This window comes from Loxodonta africana, chromosome 10 (assembly GCF_030014295.1).
Source record: "Loxodonta africana isolate mLoxAfr1 chromosome 10, mLoxAfr1.hap2, whole genome shotgun sequence".
Taxonomy (NCBI): domain Eukaryota; kingdom Metazoa; phylum Chordata; class Mammalia; order Proboscidea; family Elephantidae; genus Loxodonta; species Loxodonta africana.
In genome coordinates, this window is record NC_087351.1 from 43,530,432 (window position 1) to 43,542,504 (window position 12,073).

General features: G+C 36.7%; 1 protein-coding gene across 3 annotated transcripts in view; it reads left to right on the forward strand.

The window, feature by feature from the left end:
- The first annotated feature begins 338 nt into the window (after window positions 1-338).
- Window positions 339-12,073, forward strand: part of NUBPL (NUBP iron-sulfur cluster assembly factor, mitochondrial) — a 245,809-nt gene continuing 234,074 nt past the window's right edge. Inside the window, exons 1-3 of one of the 3 annotated variants that reach the window (XM_003408450.4) lie at window positions 339-483; window positions 1,043-1,190; window positions 11,228-11,262. In XM_003408450.4, coding sequence (XP_003408498.1) covers window positions 376-483; window positions 1,043-1,190; window positions 11,228-11,262 — 291 coding nt within the window. In that variant the 5' untranslated portion in view covers window positions 339-375. Of the gene's footprint in view, window positions 484-1,042; window positions 1,191-11,227; window positions 11,263-12,073 lie in introns of those variants that run through there. The other 2 variants (XM_023546096.2, XM_023546098.2) reach the window with 2 other exon arrangements.

Sequence of the window (12,073 nt, forward strand, 5' to 3'; positions counted from 1 at the left end):
CACGCTGTGAGAAAACCTGAAATCATTTTCAAGCTCCACCATATCCTACGTTAAGTCAGGTCAGGTCTCTTTAAATTTTCCAAGGCTCAGTTTTTCGAAGAATATAAAACCCGTAAGAGTTTCCTATTTATCTACCTCAAGACTTCTGTAAGGACCAAATGAGTTGATGCATGTAAAACTGCTTCGTGAACATTTGCTAAAATGCTGTAAAATTTTTGCGTCTGGCTACAAATGAAACCACCACAGCAAATTGGATTCTTTGGCTGAGGAAGGCCGGTAGCTAGGGAGGGGAAGCCGAGCGTTGCCATGTGACGTCATCATTTCGCGCTAGCCGCGACGGTTTCCGGGCCCGGCTTCGGGGACGTGTTGCACGCCATGGGGCCGTGGCGGCGTTTGCTGCTTTTTGGTGGGGTGTTGCTCCGGGGTTGTGGCGGGGCTGCTGCCCCGCTTGGTGGAAGCCGAGTCTTGGTGTTTCGGCGCCAGGTCGGTGGTGCTGCGAGGCAGGCAGAGGTGGGCGGGATGGAGATGCTGGGGCTGCAGGGCCGCTGGTTACTTGGCGCCGCCTTCTGCGAAGGACTCGCCTTAGTCCCTCCTGGGGCACTACGCACCTGGCGGCTCAGTGAGACCACATTTCACGCCCACACTTTCCAGGCAGACCCCCAGTAGGGCCAGGCCGAGGTTCAAGAAACTGACGGTTAGAACATGGATGTATATATTGCAAGTTGCTTTTCTGATTTTGGATTATTTAGCAAATAAGTCAAAGAGAAGGAAAACGTGGATAATTTAACAACATAAAAGAGGCAATTTATTTTCTTTACATTTTTAATGTCAGCGTGTCTTGGCAGATAAGTTTCACTTAATGTGTCTTTACATTTGCCATCAGTAGCAGTAGGTAAATAGTACTAAAGGCTGAACTGGTGGAGATGACAATGAGATTAGAAAAGAAAGTCCTCTTAATCGCAAACCCGATTTGTTTTTACGTTGACAGCATGATAATTCAGAAGGCTGTTTTAAGACGCTTTTTTTTTTTTTTTTTTTTAAGCTCTCTGGCGTTGAGAGTGAGACCCTAAAACAAAGAAGAACGCAAATCATGTCCCGAGGACTTCCAAAGCAGAAACCTATAGAAGGTGTTAACCAAGTTATAGTTGTGGCTTCTGGAAAGGGCGGAGTTGGAAAATCCACTACAGCAGGTACTATAGGATATTAATTCTGATCCTCCTTTAGAATTTCTGCTAATTTGCCAAGTGCACAGTATTAAAATTATAGTTACTTAAAAGAAAGTTTAGTAATTTGGGAATTTTTTCATAGCTGGTTTCTTAGCATCAGGAATTGGTATAATGGCTAGGAGCTTAGATTTTGGAATTAGACAAAACTAGGTACATAACCAGGTCTTTGACTCCTTAACTGAGGAAAAGGTGGTCAGGTTGCTGATCAGATCTTCAGTTTACTTGACTGTAAAGGGGGAATTATAATAACCGCTTTCATAAGTGGTTGTGTAAATTGAATGAGCTAACTGCTTAGTCCAGTGTTTTCTACATAGTAAGTGTTCAGTAATTGGTTGCTGTTATCATTATTTTTACTTAAAAAAAAATCTAATAACTTTAATATTCAATTATTTCTGTTCTTTGATTTTCTTTTCCAACGTTGGTCAATGTACATATACCCACATAGTTGCAATGAGATTATTTACGTTATCGTGACCTTTTTTCATTTAACCATAATGTAATTTTCACCATTTACAAATAGCATAGATCTAACTTTTGAAAATGCTTGAAAAGGTTTAACATTGTTTCAGTTATTTAAGACATCATCTAATCTTTGTATCATGTATACCATATATTAATATACTGTGAGCAGAGTTTTTTTTGGTGGTCCTTTTTATTGTTTATTGCTTTTTTTTTTTTTTTTGAACATTTTGTGGTGCTTTAGGTGAAAGTTTACAAAGCAAACTAGTTTCCCATTCAGTAATTTATATACAAATTGTTTCGTGACATTGATTGCAATCCCTGCAATGTATTAGCACTCTCTCCTTTTCTCTCCTGGGTTTCCCATATCTATTTGTCTGGTTTTCCTGCCCCTTCTTGCCTTCTCATCTTTGGTTTTGGGCAGGTGTTGCCCATTTGGTCTTATATACTTGATTATTCTAAGGAACACATAACTCAACAGCATGTTAAATGTTTGTTTTATAGACCTGTCTAATATTTGGCTCTTGGGAGCAAGATGTGGCAGTCTGCTTCCATAAAGATCACAGCTTTGTAAACCCTATGGGGCAGGTCTACTCTGTCCTTCAGCGTTGCTGTGAGTCAGAATTGACTCGAGGCAGTGTGGTTTTTGGTTTTAATATTTGGTTGAAAGGTGAACTTCGAGAGTGGCTTCAGTTCTAAATTAGAAGAGTGTCTAGGGACCCTAGTCTTAGAACTTCCTCCAGTCTCTGTCACACCAGTACGTCTGGTCTTTTTTGTGAATTTGAATTTTGTTCTACATTTTTCTCCTGCTCTGCCTGGGACTGTCTTTTGTGATCCTGGTCAGAGCCGTAGCTGGTGGTGGTAGTCGGGTAAAAAAAAAATCTATTAGTTATTCTGGAGACAGGCTATAGTGGAGGCTGTGGTTCATGTGGCCTTGTGTCTTTGTTTTGTTTTCATTTCCTTTGCTTTGGATGGGATGAGATCAATAGTTGTATCGAAGATGGCTGCTTGCAAGCTTTTAAGACCCAGACGCTGCTCACCAGCGTAGGATGTAGTACATTTTCTTTATGAACTATGTTATGCCAGTTGACCTAGATGGCCCCCAAGACCATGATCCCTAGCCCTCAGCCCCTGCAACTCAGCCCTTCAAGGTGTTTGTTTACGTCTAGGAAGCTTCTATGACTGTGCCCACTGTGTGCTCTGTTATATATATGAATATGCATGCTGCACATGCAAATAAATGTATGCAAAAATATCCAGAGCCAAACCCATATGTGTATGTGGGTATACTCCTATACTATCTGCTACTGCTATTTTACATACGTATCTACCTATGTATCTGCTTATAAATTATTGTTTGTTTTTACTATTGTTGTAGGGTATATGTTGTAGTATTTTCTTCAGTTGCCTTTTTTTGTGTGTGTGTTCCTCCAATGTCTTCTTTGGTCAGGTTGTGCTAACTTCCCCTGTATTGTGTATTGCCTTTTCTTTCACCAAAGTTAACACATGTGTACTGTCTAGTTAATGATTTTCCTTCCACCCTCTCCCTTCCCTGGTAACCATCAAGGATTATTTCTTTCTGTGCATAAATCTTTTCTTGACTTTTTCTAATAGTGGTTTCATACAGTATTTGTCCTTTTGTGATTGACTTATTTCACTCAACATAATGCCCTCCACATTTGTCCACGTTGTGAGGTGTTTCTCGGATTCACCATGGTTCTTTATTGTTGCTTAGTGTACCATTGTGTGTATGTACATAGTTTGTTTATTCATCTGTTGATGAACACTTAGGTTGTTTCCATTTTTTTGCTATTGTGAATAATACTCCAGTGAACATGGGTGCGACTATGTCTGTTAGTGTCACTGCTCTTATTTCTCTAGGATATATACCTAGGAGTAGGATTGCTGAATCATACAGTATTTCTATTTCCAGCTTTTTAAAGGAAGCACCATATTATTTTCCATAGTGGTTTCCATTTTACATTCCTACCAGCAGTATATGAGAGCTCCAATCTCCCCACAACCTCACCAGCATTTATTCTTTTTTATTTTTTCGATTAGGGCCATTCTTGCCGGGTGAAATGGTATCTCATCATAGTTTTGATTTGCATCTCTCTTAATGGTGAATTTGGGAGAAAGATGTAAAGGCCTGCTTCTGTAAAGATTTACAGCCTTGGAAACCCTATGGTGCAGTTCTACTCTGTACTATAGTATTGACTGGACAGCAGTGGGTCTTTTTTTTTTTTTTTGAATGGCTAATGATTGGGAGCATCTTCTTGTGTATTTGTTGGCTGCCTGAATGTCCTCCTTGGTGAAGTGACTGTTCATGCCCTTTACCCATTTTGTGATTGGGTTGTTTGTCTTTTTGTCATTGAGTTGTGGAAGTTTCTGTATATTTTAGATTAAAAAAAAAAAATTTTTTTTTTTTAAACCTTTATCAGATATGTCATCGCCAAAGATTTTTTCCCAGTCTGTAGGTCCTTTTTTTACTCTCCTGGTAAAGTCTTTTGATGAGCATAAATGTTTAATTTTTGGCAGGTCCCTGTTATCTAGTTTATCTTCTGTTGTTTGTATATTTTTAGTTATGCTTGATACTCTATGCCATAGATTAGGGCCCCTAACGTCCCTATGTTTTCTTTCATGGTCTTTATAGTTTTAGTTTTTACATTTAGGTCTTTGATTCATACTGAGTTTGTTTTTGTGTCTGGTGTGAGGTATGGATGCTGTTTTATTTTTCTGCAGATGGATATCCAGTTTTGCCAGCACCATTTGTTCAAGAGATTATCTCTTCCCCATTGAATGACTTTGACCCTTTGTTGACGATCAGGTGCCCATAGGTGAATGGATTTACTTCTGGATTCTCAATTCTGTTCCATTGGCCTATGTGTCTGTCCTTTTAGCAGCACCAGGCTCTTTTTTTTTTTTTTTTAATTTTCTAGTTTGGAAATTAAAAAAAAAAAAATTTTATTGTGCTTTAAGTGAAAGTTTACAAACCAAGTCAGTCTCCCATACAAAAACTTATATACACCTTGCTGTATACTCCTAGTTGCTCTCCCTGTAATGAGACAGCACACTCTTTCCCTCCACTTTCTATTTTCGTGTCCGTTTGGCCATCTTCTGCCCCTCTCTGCCGTGTCATCTCTTCCCCAAACAGGAGCTGCCCACATAGTCTCATGTGTCTACTTGATCCAAGGAGCTCACTTTTCACCAGTATAATTTTCTGTCCCTTAGTCCGGTCTAATCCCTATCTGAAGAGTTGGCTTAGTACCAGGCTGTTCTGACTACAGTGCCTGTATAGTAGGTTCTAAGATTGGCAAGTGTGAGGCCTCCTACTTTGTTCTTTTCCAGTAATGCTTTACCTATCTGGGGGCTCTTTCCTTTCTATATAAAGTTGGTGATTAGTTTTTCCATCTCTTTGAAGAATGTTGTTGGAATTTAGATCGGTATTGCATTGTATCTGTAGATCACTTTTGATAGTATTGGTATTTTCACAATGTTAAGTCTTTCTATCCATGAGCATGGTATGTTTTTCCATTTATGAAGGTCTCTTATGGTTTCTTGCATATTTTGTAGTTTCCTTTGTCTTCTACATCCCTAATTAGATTTATTCCTAAGTATTTTATCTTTTTGGGGACTATTGTAAATGGTAGTGTTTTCCTGGTTTTCTTTTCGGAGTTCTCTTTGTTAGTGTTGAGGCATCTGACTGATTTTTGTATGTTGGTCTTGTACCCTGGCACCTTGTGGAATCCTTTTATTAGTTCCAGTAGCTTTCTTGTGGAATCTGTGGGATTTTCTATGTATAGGATCATATTGTCTGTGAATAGGGATAGTTTTACTTCTGTCTTATCGATTTGGGTGCCCTTTATTTCACTTTCTTGTCTTATTGCACGAGCTAGGACTTCCAGTACAATATTGAGTAAGAGCGGTGATAAAGGGCATCCTTGTCTGATTCCTGTTTGCAAGGGGAATGCTTTCAGTCTCTTTCTGTTGAGAAAAATATTGGCTATTGGTTTTATATATATGGCTTTAATTATGTTGAGGAATTTTCCTTCTATTCCATTTTGATGAGAATTTTTATCAAGAATGGGTGGTGGACTTTATCAAATGCCTTTTCTGAATCAATTGGATGATCATGTGATTCTTTTCCTTTGTATTATTTATATGGTTGTTTACGTTGATTTTCTAATGTTGAACTGTCCTTGCATACCTGGGATGAATTCCACTTGGTTATGATGTATTATGTTTTTGACATGTTGCTGAATTCTATTGGCTAGAATTTTGTTGGAATTTTCGCATCTATGTTCATGAGAGATATTGGTCTGTAGTTTTCTTTTATAGTTGTGTCTTTGCCTTTGGTAGCAGGGTTATACCAGGTTCATAGAATGAATTCGGGACTGTTCCTTCCTTTTCTGTGTTCTGGAGTGTTTGAGTAGTGTTGCTCTTCTCTGAATGTTTGGTAGAATTCTTCAGCGATGCCATCTGGACCAGAGCTTTTTTTTGTTGGGAGTTTTTTTATGACCTTTTCAATTTCTTCTTTTGTTATGAATCTGTTCAGATTTTCTACTTCAGCTAGTGTTAGTTTGGTTAGGTAGTGTGTTCCTAGAAATTTATCTTTTTCCTCTAGGTTGGAGCACATTTTTTTGTAGTATTCTGTTGTGATCCTTTTTATTTCAGTTGGTTCTTTTGTAATGTCTCCCATCTCATTTCCTATTTGGGTTCTTTGCATCTTCTTTTTTTTTTTTTTTTGTCAATTTGGGCAGTGGTTTGTTGATTTTTATTATCTTTTCAAAGAGCCAACTTCTAGTCTTGTTGATTCTTTTTCTGGTCTAATTTTATTATTTCCTTACTTTCGATAGCTGTAGCCTTCTTTTGTTGCTCTTTTTCTGTTTGTTCAAGTTGTAGGGCTAAGATATCCATTTTGGTCCTTTCTGTTTTTTTGATGTGTATGTTTATTGTTATAAATTGACCTCTGAGAACTGCTTTTGCTGTGTCTTAAAAATTTTGGTATGTTGTGTTTTTATTCTCGTTTGATTCTAGAAATTTTTTGATTTCATCTATTACCCAGTGGGTTTTAAGCAAGGTATTATTCTTAGTTTCCATGCATTTAAATTTTTCCTTGTTTTTCTTGTTATCGATTTCTAATTTTATAGTGTTGTGATCAGAGAAGATGCTTTGTATTATTTCGATGTTTTCATATTTATTGAATTTTGCTTTGTGGCCTAAGAAGTGGTCTATTCTAGAGAATGATCTATGTGTGTTGGAAAATAATGTGCGCACTGCTACTGTTGGGTGAAGTGTTGTGTATGTGTCTAAGAGATCGAGTTGGTTGATTGTGAAATTTAGAAAATACTTCTGTATCTTCACTGAGTTTCTTTTTAGTTGTTCTATCCTTCATTGAAAGTGGTGTGTTAAAGTTTCCAACTATTCTTTTGGAGCTGTCTATTTCTCTTTTCTTTGGCATTAGAGTTTGTTTTATTTATTTTGGAGCCCTTTCGTTGGGTGTGTATGTATGTATTATGGTAATGTCCTCTTGGTGGATTGAGCCTTTAATCATTATGTAATGTTCCTTCTTGTCTTTTATTGTGGATTTTGCCTTAAAGCCTATTTTATCTGAGAATAATATTGCCCTCTTGCTCTTTTTTGGCTACTGTTTGCTTGACATATTTTTTCCCATTCTTTGATTTTTAGTTTATTTATATCTTTGTGTCTAAAGTGTGTCTTTTGTTGAGACCTTATTGATGGATTGTGTTTTTTTTAAATCCATTTTGCCATTCTCTGTCTCTTTACTTATGATTTTATGATTTTCTTCTTCTTTATTTTGATGAGTAGGTTTGTTAATTTTCTTTGTGGTTACCCTGAAGTTTGCCTTTATCTTCCTAAGTTTAAAGCAGCCTTTTATTTCTTGATATCGCCTTGACTTCCTTTCCATATGGTAGTTCTATATTTACACCATTTGTTCCCTCTTTTTTGTTTCGAAGTTGTCATCATTTACAGACTGATGTCTCTGGTTCCCTGATTTCAGTTTAGCTTTATTTTTCTTGAGGGTTCTTTGTCTGGTTTGGTATCTGGACAGTGCTGTCATGTGTCACGTTGTTGTCTTATGTTGTTGGTTCTCTGCCCAGAAGACTCTTTCGAATATTTCTTGTAAGGTTGGTCTGGTTTTTACAGATTCCCTTAATTTCTGTTTATCTGGAAATGTCCTTATTTCGCCATTGTATTTGAGAGACAATTTTGCTGGATACATAATTCTTTGGTTGGCAATTTTTTTCTTTTAGGGTTTTATATATGTTGTCCCATTGCCTTCTTGCCTGTATGGTTTTTGGCGAGAAATCAGAGTTTAGTCTTATTGGTTCCCCTTTGTAGGTGATCTTTCGTTTTTCCTGAGTTGCTTTCAGATTGTTTCTTTGTCTTTGGTTTTGGAAACCTTTGATTATGATATGTCTTGGTGATTTTCTTCTGAAATCTATCCCGTATGGCGTTCCTTGTGCTTCTTAGATGGATATCTTCTTCCTTTCATGATATTAGGGAAGTTTTCTGTCAGCAAATCTTCAGAAATTCTCTCTGCACTTTTTATTGCCTCCTCCTGTCTGGAATTCTGATCATGTGTAGATTATTCCTCTTGATAGTGTCCCATGTAACTCTTGAGAGTTTCTTCCTTTTTTTTGTTCTTTTTTCTGATTTTTCCTCAAATTACTGGCTCTGGATCCTGGCTCACTTCCTGCTCTGTGAATGGCAAAATCCCTGTAATTCTCACTCTCCTTTCTGTGTTTTCTTTCCTTAGACCTGGATCATGATCTGCTCACGTTGCTTCTCTCCAGATGTGTCTGTACAGTTTCTGTTTCTTATAGGAATGCCATGAAGTTGCTTCCCTGTGTTTCTCACCTGGGGTCACTACTGCCTTTGTTTTAAGATGGCCATGTTGAGCCACAATGACTAGCAGAGTCCCTCCATACCATGGAGGAGGGAGAAGGGACTGGTCCCTTCTGATAACATGTCCAGTGTAAGTGAGACAAAGTCTCACCACCCTCACTTCTAAGGAGCATCCTGGCCGTACTTCTTCCAGGACAGATTTGTTCATTCTTCTGGCAGTCCAAGGTTCTATGCCAACACCATAATTCAAATGTGTCAATTCTTATTTGGTCTTCCTTATTCATTGTCTAGCTTTTACATGCATACAAGGTTGTGGTCCAAGACTTAATCATCAGATATTCCCAAGACATTTTCAAAAGACACCTTTTATTTCTAAAAAAATTATTCCAGGATAATAAAGTAAAAGGAGAACTTCTTCCCCCAGTGCTACTTACCACGGGTAGCTTGTATTATTAATTTGGAGCCAGGTAATTTTTTTACGCTACAAAGAATTATCCAGGAATTTTGGCAGTTGCCAGTTGTAAAAAACACTCATTTCTACTTGTTGTCTCACATTGAATTTTTAATCATTTCAGTAGGAATGAATGATAAGTCAGGTTTTACCCAGTGTATCTCTTTACAGTTGATTTTTTTTTTTTAAGCCTTAATGATTATTAAATTTTGTTTTAATTTTGGCATAGTTCCAACCTGAGAAGATCGTCTAAACTTTGGTTTTTTTCCCTCCCAGAAGTCAGTGACATTTTGAAATAAACAGGTACAGGTAGAGAATTCTGTGAATGTCTTTCGACATCTTCTTGTGAGTTGACATGGTAGCCATGTTCAGTACTTTCTGGGTATAGCATTTTATAGTTGTTCAACTAGCGACAAATCCAACTACGTAGTTATTAGCTCCACTTTTTCCAGTTTTGACCTAGGGAATTATGTAAGAGTTTGCCAAGTGTTTTGAGGAAATTAAGATATACTAAATACTGTTTTTGTGAGAGACTGCTAATGTATGATTCGAGAGATAGAAAATTGTTAGTGATTTGTTGTTAATAAATTCATGTTGTATCCTATACATTTTTGCTTTCTTTTCTAAGGGCTTACAGTCTATCTGTTTGATACTGTGTTTTTAAAATTTAGAGGGCTTTAGTCTTTGGTTCTTGAATCTTCCTCTCCATATCTTTTGAAAATTCCAAGTACGTTTATTTGCTTCCAGTGCTCTGAGTTCTTTTGGGTTCTTTGTGATCACTTGGACTGCTTAAAAATCAAAGGTGTTTTCATGACTTTTGCAATAAATTCTTTGGGTTTTGTGTGAAGCGATTGGTTGAATCTGTGGGTTAGCACTCATTTAAAACGGATGCTATTTCACCAGTTTGTATACTGTTTTTAGGTGGAAGAGCATCTATTGCCATGTAATGTGAAAGCAATTAAATAAGAAAATATATGAGAAAGTGTAGGAAGTGTGCCACACAGTAGGTGCTTAAGTAAATGTAAACACTCTAAAAGTTTTTGTTTAGAAGTTGGATTATGTTTAACCTACCATATACCTGAAATTCAGAATTATTTTATAGTTCATAAAAACTGATCAAGTGCCATGCCATAGGCTCAGTACTTTACTTACATTATTTAATTTAATCCTCACGACAGATATTAAATAGAAATTACTGCCATTTTATAGAGGAGGAGAAACATATTTAGGAGTTAAATAGTGTGCTCAAGGTTATGCAATAGAAGGTGGAAGAGCTGGGATTTGAACTAGGTATGCCTTGAAAGGAAACCCTGGTGGCGTAGTGGTTAAGTGCTATATGGCTGCTAACCAAAGGGTCAGCAGTTTGAATCCACCAGGCACTCCTTGGAAACTCTGTGGGGCGGTTCTGCTCTGTCCTATAGGGTTGCTATGAGTCGGAATCAACTTGATGGCACTGGGTGACGGCACTGGGTATCCCTTGAAAGCTTTTGCTCGTAACTTCTATAAAAGAAACAACCCAGACATCGTTTATAATATTCTTCTGTAAATAACTGATCCACAGCATGAGGGTCTATTTGCTTATCAGTCTTGGAAATGTATTAATTTGTGACCTTTCTTTCTTCTCAGATGTAGCATATCCCTATTGCTGGGCTAAAGATGGAAAGGGAACAGTAGCCTGGGGACTGATTTTTTCCTCCTTTTAATGTCTCTGGGATTCACATTTCACCCCCTTACTCTTTACTCTCTTCCCTCCGTAAACAGTGGTCCAGCCTTTCGTGTACATGGGTATTTGTGATTTCAACACTTGAAACTTCTGCAATATCAGCATTTATTTTGAAAGGGCAATAGGATTGTAGCCATTTTTATTTGTTAAAAGACCGATGTGGATAATTTTTCTGCAAAACATGCTTTTGAAAATAATTGAAGCTATATATTCCATTAATTTTTTTTAACTAAATGGATTATTTAAATAAAATTGTAACAAATTATAAATAAGTTATTTATAATGCTGATTTTGAGGCAGGCATCTAGTGCTTATGTTAGAATATTAACTTTTTTAATCCTTTTTACTTTCTGCATTCTCTTCATTTCCTTGTATACAAGGAAGGGACATACATTAAACATTTCTGTGCTTTGGTTAATACATTGAAAATATTAACAGGCAAAATGAATTTTAATAGAAGAAAAGTTACTAAATTTAATTATTTTTTATTTCTTACAGTGAATCTTGCACTTGCACTAGCAGCAAACGATTCGGTAGGTGAATATTAATAGACAATGTAAAGAGCGTATTGATGTTTTTAATTTAGTCTGTCGGTACCTGTGTCATACAGCTATAGTAAGTCGCACATCTTTAAGGATCTCAAAATGCTGCCATTAATACTGCTTATATTTAATGATGATGCATTTAAATTTGATCATATATTGTTTACTAGATATCCCACAAAACACTTTGGTTTTCTTGCATAGAGGTCATGTGCTAAACCAGTTTTCTCCAATTATGGTTTACGAAGGATTATTCTGCATTCAATTTTTAAGTGCTAGTAATTCAAATTTTGTTTAAGGTAAAATATATTCTAGAAGTAGTGTATGCTTATTGAACAAAATTCAGAATATATGTGCAATATGAAACCGAAGACTCATCTACTCCCCTTTTTCTTCTAAAGAGTTAATCATAGGCTGCTGTTTTATGTATATCCTTCTAGCTCTTCTCTGCACATAAAATTTAAAATACGCATGTTTATATGTTTGCACACATATTTCCATGAGGTACCCCTTTCTTCTTAATGGTTGTTGCATTCTGTAATATGGTGGACCATAATCAACTAATTTCTCTTCTAATGAAATATTTAGTCCTATTTTTTTTTTTTCTTATTCCAAATGATGCTAGAGAGGAATTCTTATATAGTATTCTTACATACTAAGTGATGATATTTTTGTAGTGTAGATTCTTGGGAGTGGAATTATTAGGTCAGAAGGTGTACTTCTAAAAGTTTGCTTCAGTTTATATTCTACCTGTAATGTTGAGAGTGCCCCTTTCTTATCCTTTCATAATGTTTAAAATAAA